At 38.7% G+C, this 17945-nt stretch overlaps 1 protein-coding gene across 5 annotated transcripts in view; it reads left to right on the plus strand.

Annotated features, from left to right (window-relative positions):
* DAB2 (DAB adaptor protein 2) overlaps positions 1–17945 on the plus strand; it is a 53089-nt gene that overhangs the window by 23793 nt on the left and 11351 nt on the right. For all 5 annotated transcript variants that reach the window (XM_082624152.1, XM_082624156.1, XM_082624155.1 and 2 more), the window contains exons 2-10: positions 6254–6446; positions 7634–7773; positions 8469–8567; positions 10286–10417; positions 10904–10984; positions 11418–11444; positions 11692–11745; positions 12156–12218; positions 17283–17936. In XM_082624152.1, the coding sequence (XP_082480278.1) occupies positions 6356–6446; positions 7634–7773; positions 8469–8567; positions 10286–10417; positions 10904–10984; positions 11418–11444; positions 11692–11745; positions 12156–12218; positions 17283–17936 (1341 nt within the window). In that variant the 5' untranslated portion in view covers positions 6254–6355. The remainder of the gene's footprint in view (positions 1–6253; positions 6447–7633; positions 7774–8468; positions 8568–10285; positions 10418–10903; positions 10985–11417; positions 11445–11691; positions 11746–12155; positions 12219–17282; positions 17937–17945) is intronic.

Here is a 17945-nt window from a genome sequence, read left to right on the forward strand (position 1 = left end):
CTACTCAACTTGGCCTTTGCAGTGAAGAATAAACCTTCCTAACAGCATAGAAAGTCAAGTAGTTAAAGGAGAATAGCTTTACATCAAATACCAGAAACTTGGCTGCATCATTTCTGGCAAGGTCCCTTATTCTCAAAAGGCTACTTTGAAGATAGTGGTGAAGGCTGTTTGCTGCCCTCTTGGACCTCGAGATCTGCCCAGGAGGTTAATATTTCACATATCCTAGTTCATTAGCTCAGCTGAGACAGGCATAAAGTTCCAAAGGACAAGAAAGCACATTTCTGACCTGTACAAAGTGCTGGACACTAGCAAAGACATTTATGTTGCTTTGTTCTTGATTCTCCTTAACTCCCTTTCCTGTGTCTATTTTATGTGGCTCTTTCCAGAAAGTTAATTGATGTGTTAAAGTCAATGGAATTATGACTTTGAAACCAGCTGAAAAAATACAGGTTAAAATCAGTGGAATTAAAAAAAAAAGTTAAGTGCAGCAACATATATAGTAGGAAAGGGAACACAGATCGCACTTGGTTTGAGTCCAGCGACTTATTAGTGATTGATCTTGTGTTACCGAGTCCATTTCAGTATTCATAAAATAGATACACGTTCTACTCCATAGAGCTGCCAGGGTAAGTGTTTTAAGGACTTGGTAGGTTAGGTGTTTGTACCATTCCCCTTAACATTAAAAACAAGTCCTCTACCATTTGTGGAATGGGGCTACCGTTAAATAAGTTCTTAACTCAAGTTATTCCTTTTACCAGCATTGAGACTGACCAAGAAAATATCTCTCTGCTCAGGATAATAGGTAAAAAGATAGACTGGGAGGGAGGTGGCAAACATGTGTCATGATATTGCTTTAGAACCCTATAATCATTCATTAGAATCATTGCTGATACCAATACACTCCAATTGGTGGAAAAGGTATGGAGGAATAGGAGGCACCAGCCAAATTTGTCCCTACACAAATTTGTCCCTATTCTGAGTATTTCAAGGTTCTAAATACTTGTATGAATCACTTTAAGTGCTAAATAAACTATAGCAGATTGTTTTCTAGTGCACAGGACATAGTCATCTGAAGATGACTCACACAGTCTTCTGGTATACATTTCTCAGAGCCTTCTCAGAAACCAAAAAAAAGTGTTGCAGCATCTCTCCTGGTCATCTGATTCTTGTGCCATGGAAAGGGGAAGTCCCCACATGGTTTGTATTAAGTCCAAAATCCAAGTTAGATATCTTCACTCAAATGAAGCTAATTTTATTGACTCAGCATAGTTTCGTTTACAACTTTCTATTCTATATTAGGCCTTAAAAAGGAGTCAAAAATATACAGTAGCTTTAGATCCTCATCTGTTTTCAGATGTATCTTCTTATTTCTCTTCTCGAACTTCTAAAGAAGGAAACAAACCTAAGAACTAGAAAAACAAACCATCTAGGTTTAGATGGGGAGCTGTTTGTGTGACCTCTTGTATATGTTTTTGAACTTTAATTAGTAATCCCTCTTTTATGATAACATCCCTTGTGTGTGTTTCCTGATTAATTTTTGGTCCTTGGTCAGAAGAGTCCCTGGGACTAAACCCAGTGAATGGAAGGACTATACTTGCTGGTTGTCCTACACCCATTTGTTCCCCTTTATTAAAAAATCCCTTAGTTTGGGCTTCCCTGGTGGCGCAGTGGCTGAGAGTCCACCTGCCGATGCAGGGGACACGGGTTCGTGCCCCGGTCCGGGAAGATCCCACATGCTGTGGAGCAGCAGGGCCTGTGAGCCATGGCCGCTGAGCCTGCGCGTCCGGAGTCTGTGCTCCGCAACGGGAGAGGCCACAACAGTGAGAGGCCCGCGTACCGCAAAAAAAAAAAAAAAAAAAAAAAAAATCCCTTAGTTTAATGCAATCTAGACACTTTCTTCAGCAATGCCGAGGTTTGGGAAAGCATTCACGGGAAATGGTAGGGCATCTTTTGGCCCCCAGGTCCCTTTTTCACGTCCAAAGCCTTTCCAAAAATCAGTTCATTATAAAACCTGCTAAAGGTTTTATGAGCACAGCTGACAATTCTGTAACATTGTTGGAAGGATTATGCATTTGAATTTTAAACATTGGATTTAAGTTAATTATTCCTACGGAGGGACCTAAGTCTGGAGGAAAGACTTCTTCTGTCTACCACATGTCAAATGGTAACTTGGACATTTGGGAAACCTGTTCTCTTTAAACCTTTGGAGAAAGGAGAATGTTTATCACTCTGGTATACACATAACTGGATGTACACTTTTGTTAAAATTTTTCGATAAACTTTAATGGTTCTTTGTTAGGGGATTTATCTTTGAGTCTTGGAGCCTATGGGTAGAATCTACCTTCCAATCATTTCAGGGAGCATAGATACTTTTTAAATTGTATGGCCTACAATGGAGACCTGCCCTTGGCTATTACAACCCACCATACACATCCTTTTTCTTCTAGGAATAAGCTAAGATGCTAAAGGAACCTTTTCTCCCTACTTTTTTCTCCCTTGCCCCTTGTAACTGCTCAACCCCAACAGTGAAAGGATATAGCCAAAAGATACCAAGTACCTTAAAATAATCCCAGTGCTGTGAAATGTTGTACTTCAGTATCTAACAAGAGAAATTTTTTTGCTGTAAAACCAAGGTAGCACCACTCACTTTAGAGCTCTTCCATTTTGGCCCTGTCTGCCAACACCAGATTTGATGCTGGTTTTGAGTTATAAGGTTGTTACATCTTGTATCACTTTTATGACTAAACCACACACCACCATTCCCTCTCCCAAGCCCCCTCAAAGTGCTCTGTGGCACTTCTCAAATTCCTTTAAAATACTCTCACTTTAGGATAAAGCTTCCCATGTTTAATGAGCTAAGTCTTTTCTTGTCAGAAATAATATCCTACAGAAAAGTATGGTATCAGCTTCAAAGGTGGGCGACAAACTCTTATGCCAGGTTACTTTCCAGACAGAATTGGAGGGGAGGAAGGGAAAGTCTTCAGGGACAAATAGGTAACTGGGATGGGCAGGAAAATGGGAGAAAAGGGAGCTATGCTGATTTGAAAAGGGAAGGAGTCAAAACCAAAATGTTTTCTAAAAGAAATGAGAAGCATTGGTGTTTCTATCCAAGAATGAAAGGATGTTGAAGATAAGTAGGGGTAAAATATTTGAGTCTCATATATAAAGTGAAAAAGTCTCAATCTTTGTCCTAAATGCAAGGGGAGCCCTAAGATTAAGTAGGAAAGCTTTCAGTGTTATTCTAAAATTTAGGGGGCTTCATTTAGCAACAAAAATCTGGATTATCCCAATTCAATAAAAACAAGCCATGGACTGGAGCTTCTGGGTTGTCATGGGAGCAAAATATGGTGGGAAAAGGGCTCTCAAAGAGGTGTAGTATCTGATGCATGCAGTTGGATATCCCCAAAAGGATGAAAGCAAAGTAATTGGATTTGGTCAAGAGAGCCATTAGCAGCTGAAGTTGACTTCCTGTGACTAACTTTAAGATGAACAGTCCTTTGAGGGGAAGGGGATATGAAAATGTGGAGGGTAAGTGCCCATCAGTTTAAGATGTTTAGATCATAAGATGATAACTGGAGGACTACAGGGTCACATGGAAGTGTTTTCCTTATTTCTAAGATGAGGTGAGCAACTAATAAAGGAAAGGGCCCACTGGGGAGAAGGTGAGGATGCAGGAGGATGAATGTTGATGTGTCTCCTTAGATCAGAGCTTATCTCAGCTCCTGATATTGTTAATGTGAGTAAATATCCTCTTGATTTGGAATACATTCTCTGAAATTAAGAACATTATTAGTGGCTTCCTAAAATTAGAAGAGTATGGATATGACTAAGAGATTATCATGTTGTCAGGAAATAAATCTTGGAACCATGAAGCCAACGAAGGCACACACAGTAGAGGTGTTGTATTAGTTTCCAAGGGCTGCCATAACAAATTACAAAAAACTGGGTCACTTGAAACAACAGAAATATATTCTCTCACAATCTTGGAGGCCAGAAGCCCCCAAATCAAAATGTCATTGGAGTTCATTCCTTCTGGGGGCTCTGAGAGAGAACTCATTCCATGCCTTGCTCTTAACACCTGGTGGACATTGGCAGTCCTTGGTGTTCCTGATTTGTAGATGTATCAATCCCATCTCTACCTCTGTCTTCATATCACTTCCTCCATGTGTCTCTGTGTCTCAAACTTCCCTTTGCCTTTCTTTTATAGTGACATTTGTTACAGAATTTAGGACCCGCCCCCAAATCTAGGATGATCCCATCTCAAGAGCCTTAACTTAAAGACAATTTCAAATACCCTTTTCTCAGATAAGGTCACATACAAAGGTTCATGGGTTAGGACTTGGATGTATCTTTTTTGGGGGGAGGTGAGGGGCACTATAAGTATATAATAGAGCATCTCTGTAGCTAGCATGAGGCTTCCCATGTGAGACTCATCAGTGTAGTGTTTAAGGAACTCTGGCTTGGGGCCAGACAGCCTGGGTTGGAGACCTGGTTTCAACTTAGCAGCTGCGTTGTTTAAAACCTCTGTGCCTTGGCTTTCCCTCTGGAAAAGTGAAATAATACTGTATCATAATACTCATAGGGTTACCATGAATGTTCTGCAGTTAATACAGTTAAAGGGTTAATAGTGCCTAGCCCCCAACTAAATCTTGAGTAAATAAGGCTTTGAGTCCCCTATAGTCTTCACCTGTAAATAGACTGTCTCCCCAGCCACCTATCAGTCAGGTGTCTTTGGGCAAAATTAACTACTAATGGGACTTCCCTGGTGGTCCAGTGGGTAAGACTCCATGCTTCCAATTCAGGTAGCCCGGGTCCAATCCCTGGTCGGGAAGCTAGATCCTGAATGTGTGCCGAAACTAAGAGTCTGCATGCCACAACTAAGAAGCCCGCGTGCCACAACGAAGATCCCATATGCTGCAAAGAAGACCCGGCACAGCCAAAATGAATAAATAAATATTTTTTTAAAATATTTTTTTAATTTTTAGTAAAAAAAATTAACTACTAAATCTTCAAATGAAATAATTCAGATAACATTAGTCATACATAGATTTGTGTAATTGTGTATGTATGTATTTTAAAAGACTATTAAGATTATAAAAAATGAAGAGAGCTTTTGGGGGTGGGACGAGTGTACCAGCCCATGCATGGTCTTCACAGGACTACACCACCATGAGTGGCTTTTCTTTGCTTTAGTCTTCAATTCACATAGAAAGTTAACCTTCCCTAGCACTCTCAGGAGCTGTGTAGAAATTTTCACTCCTGGGAGGTGAAAGAACCTTTTGAAATGTTAGTTGACTTCTGTGTGCTAGCAATGACTTGACTTTATTTTTTTCTTTTACCTACCGTGATACATAGGGGAGCTTTGTGGAGCACATACCAAAGTGTTCTGAGGATAGTAATACTAAATAATAGCACAAAATGTGTACAATGAGACACCCCATAAATCCATTATTTCCTTGATATGTGCAGTAGTGTCAAAAATGGATGGCTTTTAAAATATAGTGCTTAGATAGCTCTGGAGATCATATGCAGGATCTTAATATTAAAAAAAATGTATCTATGAATAAGATAAAATTCATAACTCTCCTCATCACTCTCTATATAGTTACATGATTTTTTGAGGAACCAGAATTTTTAATGCCCAATTTCAGATGCCAGTTGCCATCTTCTCAGCTCAGCATTCAATTTATTTAAACTTTGCTATGAAAACTTATTCATCTACATGTGACACGTTTTGATCCCTATCTTTAATACTACATTTTTATGCCAAAGTTCCAATATGAATTTCTTAGCTAGATGATAACATTATTTTTTAAATTTTAATGAGATATAGTTGATTTACAATATTATATGTTTCAGATGTACAACAGAGTGATTCACAGTTTTTAAAGATTATACTCCATTTATAGTTATTATAAAATATTGGCTATATTCCCCATGCTGTATAATATATCCTTGTAGCTTTTTTATTTTATACATAGTATCAATAGTTTGTACCTATAATCACATTAAATGTTATCAGATATCAACTACTTAAAGAAAAATCTGGTAAATACCCTCTTTGTATTTTGGAATCTACAAAGGAAACAGTCCTACCCACTCCTCTGCTGTCAGAGTTCAGTCTAACAGAGAAGAAAGAACAAAATGAGTCTGAAGAACTACACTCACAAATCACTGGTTGTGGGCCTATTAGGACATAAAGTCTGGGTTTGCTGTGTTATGATCTCATTATGCCTCTAAACTCTGCCCACAGGTGTCTGCAGCAGGTTATGTTTGTTTGAGACGTCTCCATCAGGGATCACTGGGTGTCACTAAGTGTCTGCTGGTGCTGGAGTTGGCTGTCTGCCTTCTTGCCATGTCTAACGAAGCAGAAACGAGTGCAACTAATGGTCAGCCTGACCAACAGGCCGCACCAAAGGCACCATCAAAAAAGGAAAAGAAGAAAGGTATGGAGAAGTCCTCTTGAGGCCAATGAGGGGAGCTAGTGGTGGTTACCAGTGACGAAGTGTGACGTTCAAGGCAAAGTAAGAGCTGGCCCTTGCCTTAATTCAATCTCAGCCAAGTGTCAACTATTCCTCAACAAGAAAGTAACACTTTGGCAGAGGAGATTGGTTCGATCCATACCTCTGAACTCTGGTTGCACCAATTTGGGTCCTACTGGGAAGCTTTCACACATCTTGTTCAGTTGGGAAATGCAACTATCAAGTATTACATGGTTATCTTTCAGTAACCTATATACCACTTTGCTTTACTGAAGTAGCCCTTTTATAAAAATCAAGATCTTTATTTTATGAGACCCTCTTCTTTTGACCTGAAGTACTACTAGAAAGTGTCAGCATCCTTAATCATTCATAGTTTGAGAATATGCCGTGATTTCTTTGCCTTTCATGTCCACGCTTTAGAAATGGGAATGAGAAGAGAAGCAGAAGTTATAAAGATGGATAATTATCTTAGTTATTTCCAAGGGGATTTACCCACAATTCTCTTCCACTTTATTGACAGTTCAAAAATGCTAGTAAATTGTGCAGTGGCTTATTTTCCTTTCATTAAAAAAATATTATCCTCCTTATATTCTTTTTTTTTTTTTTTTTTTTTTTTTGCGGTATGCGGGCCTCTCACTGTTGTGGTTTCTCCCGTTGCGGAGCACAGGCTCCGGACGCGCAGGCCCAGCGGCCATGGCTCACGGGCCCAGCCGCTCCGCGGCATATGGGATCCTCCCAGACCGGGGCACGAACCCGCATCCCCTGCATCGGCAGGCAGACTCTCAACCACTGCGCCACCAGGGAGGCCCCTCCTTATATTCTTTTTAAAAAATATTTTTAAAACTATGCTGAAGAATATCCCCCAATCCCATCTCACATATTCCCATAAGTTTCCCATAACTCAGCCCATTCTGCATCTTTAAGGGTTTATTTTCTTCTCTGCCTCAATGCCATACACAGTTTTACACAGTGTGATTTTTTTACTCAAAGGAAAGAAGGATAAGGGTAGAATATTGCATATTTGATCAATTGTAGAATAATCAAAATATTTACTACTCAGATTTTTAGATCCTGGAGCATATTTGGTCATACCTGGGGCTGATATTTCAATACATTTATAAACTTCATCCTCTATTTCTTTCTTTTCTCAGGCACTGAAAAGACAGATGAATATCTTTTGGCTAGATTCAAAGGTGATGGTGTGAAATACAAGGCCAAGCTAATCGGCATTGATGATGTGCCCGATGCAAGAGGGGATAAAATGAGCCAAGATTCTATGATGAAACTAAAGGTAAAGGGGAGAAGCATACTTTGTCTCTATCTTAAGCAAATATGCAACAGAGGAAATGGTATTAGAAGTTTGTATTTACCTATATCTCAATTATTTGAAAGAAAAACTTTTCTAATCACATAATTGATCCAGCAGTGCTGCATTTTATGAGAAGCCATGTGTTTGTTTGCATATTTTGAGTGCTGTCTAGAGACCTGATTTAATCAAGTGTAGCAGGACCTTTTCCTTTGAGCGGACCAAATTTCTGAGCCTGGAAGTATTCAGGTAAAATTCAGGAGTCGGCTTTGAAACTGGTGTTTTTTAGTGTTAGCCCTTTGGTTTTTTAAAATTTTTAAATTCTAATACTGCCATGCTGTGAAACTAATTAAGGAAGTAATACTCATTAAATAAGACAAGGTCTAGAAGGAACATCTTTGAATATGTTTGAAGATCTTCTGGTCCAGTCTTCTTGTCTTTGCCAATGACTATTCAGAGGCCAAGGGAATGGGGACTTGTCCAAGTTCACAGAGCTAACTAGTAATTGCCTGGCTCAATGTCTTCTATTTCATCCTGCTGTCTCTTATGAAAGATGCCTAATCCTTTCATAGATGGTAAACCAAGCTGAAAACAAAGCTGATTGCCTTTTAAAATTTTAGAATCAGAAGCATCATAGGGTTCTTTTAACTAGATTTTTCTTGTTTTCCCAATTGCATCAGGGAATGGCAGCAGCTGCTCGGTCTCAGGGACAACACAAACAAAGGATCTGGGTCAACATTTCTCTTTCTGGAATAAAAATCATTGATGAGAAAACTGGGGTAAGAATTCACTTTCACTGACACCTTTCTGACCACCTGAGTCTGACAAATAATTTGTGACATAACTTTCAGCTCCCCTTTTCCCTTTTCAAAATTCTGTAGGGGAAAAAAAATTACATATTACTGCACTTCTCCAGAAGTAACAGGCAAAAAAACAGATAGGGTAGGAGGTGAGGGGTCAAGATACTTTATTTTGAAACTTATTTCCTATAATAGATGCAAACCTCAAGTCTATAAGTCTAACCTAAACACCGGTATGCCATAGATACCAGTTAGGTATTTTTTGGACCAAGATATACAGCACAAGATCAATCCTAACCACTGGTTTGTGATGCTATCATAGATCTATGTATGAGTCTTATTTTAATATAAGGTCATGGGTGAACTTACTGGCTAACCAAACATAGAATACTATCTGAAACACATCTTCCTTTTTTTCTCCTCTCTCTTTTCCCTTCCTCCTTACCCCATAGATGTAACCTTGCTCATTTTTTGTGGTTGCTCTTATTCTATCACATGAAGAGTCTTGCTTATTTTTTGTTTGTTTGTTTGTTTGGGCCTTATCAAAAAAAAGCTATCATACTTCAAGTCTTCCAGGACTTTTTTCCCTCTACTCAATATAACATCATCAGATTCATCTGCTTAAAATGTTTTTCATTGCTGCACAATAGTTTATTGTATCAGGACACTGTGGGAAGATCTCAAGTTACTATTCAGCCCTTCCTAGAGATTCCCATTATCTAATATGCAAAATCCATTGGTCAAACTTAGGGCCCTGGAACCCTGGTACATGCTCACCCACCCTGCTGTCCTCATGCACTGTTGTCTCCACTGTCCCTTATCTTTTGACTCTTGTTTTCACAAGCCTGCCAGACAATGGTGGCAGTTTTCCCACACAAGCATTCTTTCACTCCCAAACCTCCAAAGATGCCCAATCTAAACTTTTCAGTGGTCTTAGGTGCTTGGAAACAAAAGCCAAGACACATTCTGAGCATCTACAAATATCCATGAAGAGTTGAGCCCTACCATCTACTTGAAAGGGTCAAGAGAAAAGGAGGAGGGGAATAGAAGGGAAAGCACTGCTAAACCAATAAGCCCTGCCACATGAAACTCCTGTATAATGACGTGGACATCTGTGTGATGTTGACAAATACTTGATGACAGAATTTGGTGACTTCCAGAATGTATTGGGGGTAATTGTCCCAATAATACTTAGGAGGGTTCTCTGGCCAGTCTGAGCCAGTCAAAGGATCCTTGTGAACACTCCTCTAGCTTAGTTATGCTATTCACTTGAGTTTGTTAAGTTGAGAAAGTAGACCTCCTTGGAATGTTTTAGAGGTTATATGTTCCATCTTCACTTTAGAAATTCTTGGTCTCCTAATCTTCAGTCCTTCCTTGCGACGTGGCATCATGTCTTTGGGATAGAGAGAATCAAGTATAGATATTTTAAGAAAGATCATTCTTTCTATTTCTGTTTTCTATTCTTTGTTAGGTTAGGTTAGGTTTGTTAGGTTTTTTGTTTTATTTTGTTTTCCCCTTTGAGCCCTTCCTAGCAACGATAAATATAGCAGTAGCCTTCAACCAGGAGTGAAAAAATCTTCAAATGTTTTAACCTTTTCATATATGCCTTGGTATCTGATGCTTAGTTGTGCTCCAGATAGAATCTACAAATAGATTCTAGTTTTCTCAATACACCATTTTTGATGTTTCTTTTTTAGGTAATAGAGCATGAACATCCAGTAAATAAGATTTCTTTCATTGCCCGTGATGTGACAGACAACCGAGCATTTGGTTACGTGTGTGGAGGAGAAGGCCAACACCAGTTTTTTGCCATAAAAACAGGGCAACAGGTAAGCTCTAAGCCTTGAAGTATACCTGGAGGGGGACTTGAACGTAAGAGTGTGTCTCTCTCAACTAGAGAGCCTGCTGGAAACAGTTGGATGTAGGAGGACTAAACAGTACTTCAGAGGATGACTATCTTTAATTGGTCTAAGGAATCTTCTTTAAATGTCATTGATACCCATGTAGTGTGTGGCATAAGCATTGTTAGAATGGACTTTCTCATAAGATCATTGCTGATTTTAGAACGATAGTCAATTATTCCCAGAAATCTTGAAAGGACTTGGAAAATTATCATTGTTCTTCTTGTTTTATCTAAGTATTTTATGGATCTGAGGGTTGGGATGGGAGTGGTGGTGATCTTCCACAAACCAGGGGAGGGTAGGAAGGAGCTTTAAGAGAAAGGGAGAAAACATTACTAATCAGAACTGATGGGGGACAAAGGGAAGAAAATAGTAAGATTAAAATACTGATAAAGATGCTTTCTCTTGCTTCAGGCTGAGCCACTAGTTGTTGATCTTAAAGACCTTTTCCAAGTTATCTATAATGTAAAGAAAAAGGAAGAAGAAAAGAAAAAGGCAAGTACTATCTAATACAGGCTCTGTTAGACTTAAGACAACATTCAAGACCATGTCTGAACATTATGTGAACACATGGCCTGCCTGGAGTGTTGGCATCTATGTGGCTCTTCAAAGTATAGAAAGTGATATAATTTTTGTTCTTCCCAATAGGGCAATGTTTGGATCTTATAGTTAGGCCCTTCTGATTTCTAGTGCCTGACTCTTGTATTTTCTCCCTATAAACTTCACATTGATTCCAGGACTACCAAGTCCAATAACTCTATTCAAATCCAATATTGATATGAAAAGGGGAGGAGAATGTAGGGCAGAAATAATATGCAAGACTCTCTCTTGCTTTCTCTTTGTGAACCCATAGGTATATTTATTCCTTTATTTAATTCTCTTTAACTATAATTTACTAAGATCACTGAATTTGGGTCTTTCTTTTCAGATGGAAGAAGCCAACAAAGCAGTAGAGGTAAAACAGCATCTTTACTTCTCATGAACTGCGTGTGTGATGTGTATAAGCCCTTGTTTGCCACCTGCCCAAGCAGGCTTCCCTCTTAGTTTTATTACTATGTGTTCATGACCCCTCTGGTCATAGAAGATGTACAGTTGAATGATTAGTACCAAAATCTTAACTTCTTAGCACGCCAATACACTAGGAATTAAACTGTGTAGGGAAAACTCACCAACTAAACCTTTAATATTTGCCATCTTTTCAGAATGGGAGTGAGGCCCTAATGAATCTTGATGACCAAGCTTGCAAACTGAAATTGGTATGTATGTGATTTTTTTATGATTCTTACTTACCTGAACACGGAATTTACTTCCTAAAGATGTTGCTAATACCAAATCTGTATTGAATCTGTATGAAAATCCAATTGCGACAACTCTTTCCCTAACTATTAGTATAACATTTATGTCAATATACAAAGTGATCTTTTTAGTAAACACTTCTGAATCTAATCCAAATACTTTTTTAAAAGTGTACATCAGATGGATTTGTTTGGGGACTTGTCTACACTTCCTTACCTAAATAACCTAATATCAAATCTGTATTAGTTAAGTGAAAATCCAATTGTGACAACTATTTTCCTAAACTTTAGTTTAGGAAACAATTACAACAATATACAAAATCATCTTTTTTAATAGACACATTTGAATCTAATCAAAATACTTTTTTAAGGGTGTTGACCAGATGGATTTGTTTGGGGACATGTCTACACCTCCTGACCTAAGTAGTCCAACAGTAAGTGTCTGTTTTTAAATTTGCAATGTAATGGAAATGACATCTATAACTCAAACTGGCAATTAACCAGAAATCTTGAGCATCTCATTGAAACTTGGAAGGTGACTGCTGATTTTTCTGCATAAAGTGTAAATGGCTACTAGAACAAATTTGCATCTTAAGTCACCACAGGAGCCTATCAGCACTACTTCAAATACATTAATATTGCTTAGGAGTTAAATCTGAGCAATAGGTCAGGCAATGTAGTCCATCTTGGTATTACTTAGGATCAGAAGGAGGAGCTGAATATTAATCCCTGGTGTAAGCCTACTTGGAGGAAACATGTTTGTTAGATGACTAATTGTATAGACTCCTGGCCTCTTCTTTTTTTTTTTTTTTTTTTCTTTCTATTCTTTCTGTTGTGATTTAGCAGCATAAGCTTGGTGTAAAATAAGACTTAAAACAAGAGGCTCAGTTATATTTAACCAAAGCTTGTCTTTGTTAAAAAAGTTGCTCATTCTTTACAGGATATTATAGTGTATCAAGTCTTATTATTGATTGAACTGTAACAACTCTGTGAGAATGGAGCAGTATTTTTCTTTTTTTTAAATGTTGAGCCTTCTTTTAATTTATTTATTTTTATTTTTGGCTGTGTTGGGTCTTTGATTCTGTGCAAGGGCTTTCTCCAGTTGTGGCAAGCGGGGGCCACTCTTCAGCGTGGTGTGCGGGCCTCTCACTGCCGTGATCTCTCCTGTTGCAGAGCACAGGCTCCAGACGCGCAGGCTCAGCAGTTGTGGCTCATGGGCCCAGTTGCTCCACGGCATGTGGGATCTTCCCAGACCAGGGCTCGAACCCATGTGCCCTGAATTAGCAGGCAGACCCTCAACCACTGCACCACCAGGGAAGCTCCAGTATTTTTCTTTACAAATAAGGAAATGGCGATTCAAAAAAACTCTCATTTACCCAAGCAGAGGTCCAGTTTCAAGGCTTAAGCCTAAGTCTCAGACCTTCCAAAACAGTCCTCAAGTGAAATTACTTGTAATTTTGAATGACTTCTTACAACTTATTTTATTTATTTAACAGTTTCTTGAGTACCTGATGTTTGCAGGGCACAATGTCAATGACATCATGGAGTTTACTGTCTAGCAGGGAGACCAACACTAAAACTAATCACAAAGCCTAACAGTTGATGTTACTTACAAGGTATTTATCCAGTTTAGAGGTTCAGATAATGCCTCTGAGTAAGTGAGTTTCTGGACTTGAACATAAAAGATGAGAAGGCAATAACTAGACAAAAAGGGTATCAGTCTAGAACGTTGGGGAGAATGTTTATCTAGGGGTCTCTTATATCAGGGAATTATCAAGCAAGCCTCTGTGACCAAGAGGGTCATAGGAATTAAAGCAGCAGCAGATTGAGGACTAAAAGTCTCACTTGCTGGAGTACTGCAGAGAATGGCATGCCTATGCAGTTTCACACAAATGCCCAGGCCCAGTAAGACGGGGAGGAGCAGGGGCTGCAGACCCTCTTCTCTACCCCTCCTTTTATGAGAATCACAATGCATAATATAGCGTTTAGAGATCCTAAAAAGCCTGCATTAGAGAAGCCCATTTAATGTTCTTTCAAGTAGTGAGTCCTAACTCATTTGTCTGTAAAACTTTTTGTAAAACTTTGTTTGTCTGTAAAACATAAAATGTTTTTCATAACATTTGTTATCATTGTAAGGATAAACTTTTTGAAATACCAGATTAGATAATCCTGAAAGGTCCATCGTAGATCTGAGGTTTTTTGATTCCTAGGCAACTTTGCCCCTCCTCCGTGAGTAGCTCCCTTCCCAAAGTAAATTGACATCTGAATGAACTTCATTCCAAGTATTACTGACATTGAAACCAGTAGTATATTGAAAGAGATCAAAACACTCAAGCTATGATGCAGAATTCCAGTGGGATAGGCAAGGAGGCACTGACTGTTTAATCTGCTTCTGTAGACTTCTAGAAAGTTCTAAAAAAGGAAATGAAAAACAACACGAGTAATCTTGAGTCTCATTCTTATGAGACCTTACGCATTCTAAGAATTTTTGGCTTGTTGAAATAAAATGCAAGTTTTAGTTAAACTAACAATAAATTAAAATGATAAATACCATCAAAGTGATGGTATCTGATAAGTAAAAGAATGCTAATGGCGCTAATTATGTGCTAGTTAGACTTTGCCAGTGTGTTCTTACATACTGACTCCATATTCATAGGTCACGAAATAGATTTATCTCTACTTGATAAAACCAGCATGTTAAAAAATTTTGAAATCTCACATCAGTTGCTCTGGAAGAGATGAAGAAAGGCAGAAATCTAAATTACCTAGACCTTATTAGTGGTTCCCTAACCCAGCTACCCTTCCCCCAACATTTATACAAAATAGTTTTCTGCATTTCAAGTAAAGCTCATGTTGCAAACTAAGTAACATACCCTAGAATGTAACTTTTATCACCAAACCACTTGAACAATATTCTTCCATACTGTATCTCAAAAAAAAAACAAAAAAAAGGAAAAGAAAAAAAGACCAAAAAGACATGATCTCTAACTTTAACAACTTGACCATTTGAAAGCATGGTTATTATGAAAAGAACATAAAGTGTGGTTTCCCCATCAGATCTGGTATGGCGATGGGAATCAGGGCACAAAGCACAGTGTCATATATACGTAAGATGCCATGGGTGGGCACAGGTGAAGTTGAAATAGAAGGATCAATGGGAAAAAGCTTTGTAAAGAATCTGAACTTGTGTTGGGTCATTGAAGTATGTAGGAAAATAGAGTAGTAGTTAGGCTAAAAGTAAACGAGGTCTCCTGGTGGGTCATTTTGAAAGTCTGGCTAATGGAGATTATTTTAATTCTGGGTAGTAGCAGGAAGTCACTGAAGGCTTTGAGTAGGGAGGTCCAGGATTTGGTAGGCTGGAATGGTTAGGCAAGATGAGCTACCTGGAGAAGAGGTAGTCTAGAACTTAGTATTTTAAACCTTGTCTGTGCAGACACCTTCTTGGTTGCCTGCTTGACCCTCTTACTGGAGCCCCTTAACAGCAGGGACTATATTTCATGTTCAGTTCTTGTCTCTCAGGTGCTTACGTGATGGCCAAGTGGATGCAGTGTTTACAGTACAACAGAGAATTAAAGAAATGCTGACCAAGGGGGTGGACGAGAAGTCTTCCATCTTTCAGTTGTAGTCTATGAATCAGACTCTTAATCTTGGATTAACAACAACCTCAACCTGAGGAGAGCCTTATACATTTTACTTATAGGGTGACTATTCAGAAGTCTAACATTGTGGCTCCTGTTTGGTGTCCTAAGGACTTCTTCTGAAGTAAATGAAGGAGAACTCTACCAGCTGTGAACACCCAACTGTTCTAACCCAGAGGTGGCTCATAATAAATGAATAAATATTACAATCACAAGCTTTCGTAATACATTTTGTCCTACCTTTTGATTGTTAAAGACCCCTAGATTAAGAAGCCTTCCAATCAATTTCTTTGATTTTTTTAAAGTTTTTTTTTTGTTTTGTTTTGTTTTTTAATTACAAGCTCTCTCTTCTGACAAGTTCTTCTGGTTATAAAGAGAAAAGCTGGCTTTTAAAAATTGTGCCTTTATACCTAACAGTGAAGGAAGCCAAAATATAGAATACCAATTAGGTCTGATTTAGGACCTAAACTTTTAAAAATTTTGTTCTTTTCTCTTAAAGCTGAGGAGACCTATTCAGTCTCCCTTTTTATTTACTAGTTTGAGAATTTTATATTCCCTTGAGATCATCTTGATCATTGTCCCAATGACCAAAATATTGAATAATCTGCCCAGGATAATGCTAGAAAACTAACTTCCATTTCAGCTTGACAGTTTTTATTGTTTATATTCTTCTGTGGCTAGTGTAGCTAAGTATTTAATTGATCAAAGTCAATCAGAAGGAAGGTCTGTCAGTATGATAGCTATATCCCAGGGTGAATCCTAATTAGTTGTGTCATTGCCCTGAATAAAGACATGTCAGATTCATCAAATTTGCTGCTTTTATGCTGAGAAGAATGTCATATCTGACAGTTGAGAATCCAAATAATTAACATAACTGAAAAATATAGGGAAGGAATAGAATTTGTAGAGTTATTCATTTAGTATATCTTTCAAATTAACTCTTAAACCCATATCTCCACCTTATACATAAATTAAAAATTAGATTATACATAAATCAAAGGTGACTTAAACATTAGTTGAATTTATCCACTAAGTAGAGGAGACTCCTGTCATGACACAGGCAACACTAAACTATATTATGAAAAAAGGTACAACTATGAGAGGTTAATGTGATATATTATGTTAGATTATATCATTAATTTGAGTATCATGTTCTTAGAAGGACATAGACAAAAGAGTACGTCCAGAGGAGAGACTAGGATGATGAGAATGAGAGATCCAACTTGGCTATACCTTCAAAAAGATCCTTAAGTATTTAAAGAGGCATACCTGGCAGGCTGTGATGTGAGGGGGAAATCTTCTTTGCCCCCCTAGAGGAAAGACCAATTGTAGGGAAATGTATTTGACCTTAAACTTTATTATAACTAGAATTATAAGATATGACTATATTAGGCAATGAATTCACTCATCTAGAGAGGTGATATTAGGCGACTCTGGGGGTACAATAGGAGTGTACATCATGTAGGAAGAGGGGCTAGGCCATTTCCTTCAAGCTCAATATACTTAGATAGTCACTTAGAGTGACTCGAAATCAATTCCCTTTAAGACTGTCAAAGGCATGAATTGAAACAATGATGATTATGAACTCAGCCAGTCTGAAAGGGTGAGGGGAGACATGTGAAGCAAACAACAGTAAGATTTCACTGAATGAAGGGCCAATGAAGTTGAGACTTAAAAGGGCCTGGGAGGGGCAGGGAGGACCTATTCTACAACTAGTAAATGCACTCAGGGACGCGATGGGAGGAGGTAATGGTCAACCAGTAAGACTGAAATCTAATGGAAATTTTGATAATCCTAGTCATTTGAAGTCACAACATGGACTAACACTTTCTTTTTTTTTTTTCTTTCCAAATGCGATAGGAAAGCAAAGATATCCTGTTAGTGGATCTAAACTCTGAAATCGACACCAATCAGAATTCTTTACGAGAAAATCTATTCTTAACAAATGGCATCACCTCCTGCTCTCTTCCTCGACCAAAGCCTCAGGCATCTTTCTTGCCTGAAAATGCCTTTTCTGCCAATCTCAACTTCTTTCCCACCCCTAATCCTGATCCTTTCAGTGACGATCCTTTTGCACAGCCAGACCAATCGACACCCTCTTCGTCTGATTCTCTCAAATCTCCAGATCAGAAGAAAGAGAATTTGAGTAGCTCGTCTACCCCTCTGAGTAATGGGCCCCTGAATGGGGATGTTGATTACTTTGGTCAGCAATTTGACCAAATCTCTAACCGGACTGGCAAACAGGAAGCTCAGGCAGGCCTGTGGCCCTTATCAAGTACGCAAACACAGCCAGCAGTGAGAACTCACAATGGGGTATCTGAAAGAGAACAGAACGGCTTCCATATCAAATCCTCCCCAAACCCTTTTGTGGGAAGCCCTCCCAAAGGACTGCCTGTACCGAATGGCGTAAAGCAGGACTTGGAAAGCTCTGTCCAGTCCTCACCACATGACTCCATAGCCATTATCCCACCTCCACAAAGTACCAAACCGGGAAGAGGCAGACGGACTGCTAAGGTGAATTGT

The sequence above is a fragment of the Mesoplodon mirus genome (assembly GCF_964341445.2).
Source record: "Mesoplodon mirus genome assembly, chromosome: 5".
In the NCBI taxonomy this organism is placed as follows: Eukaryota; Metazoa; Chordata; class Mammalia; order Artiodactyla; family Ziphiidae; genus Mesoplodon; species Mesoplodon mirus.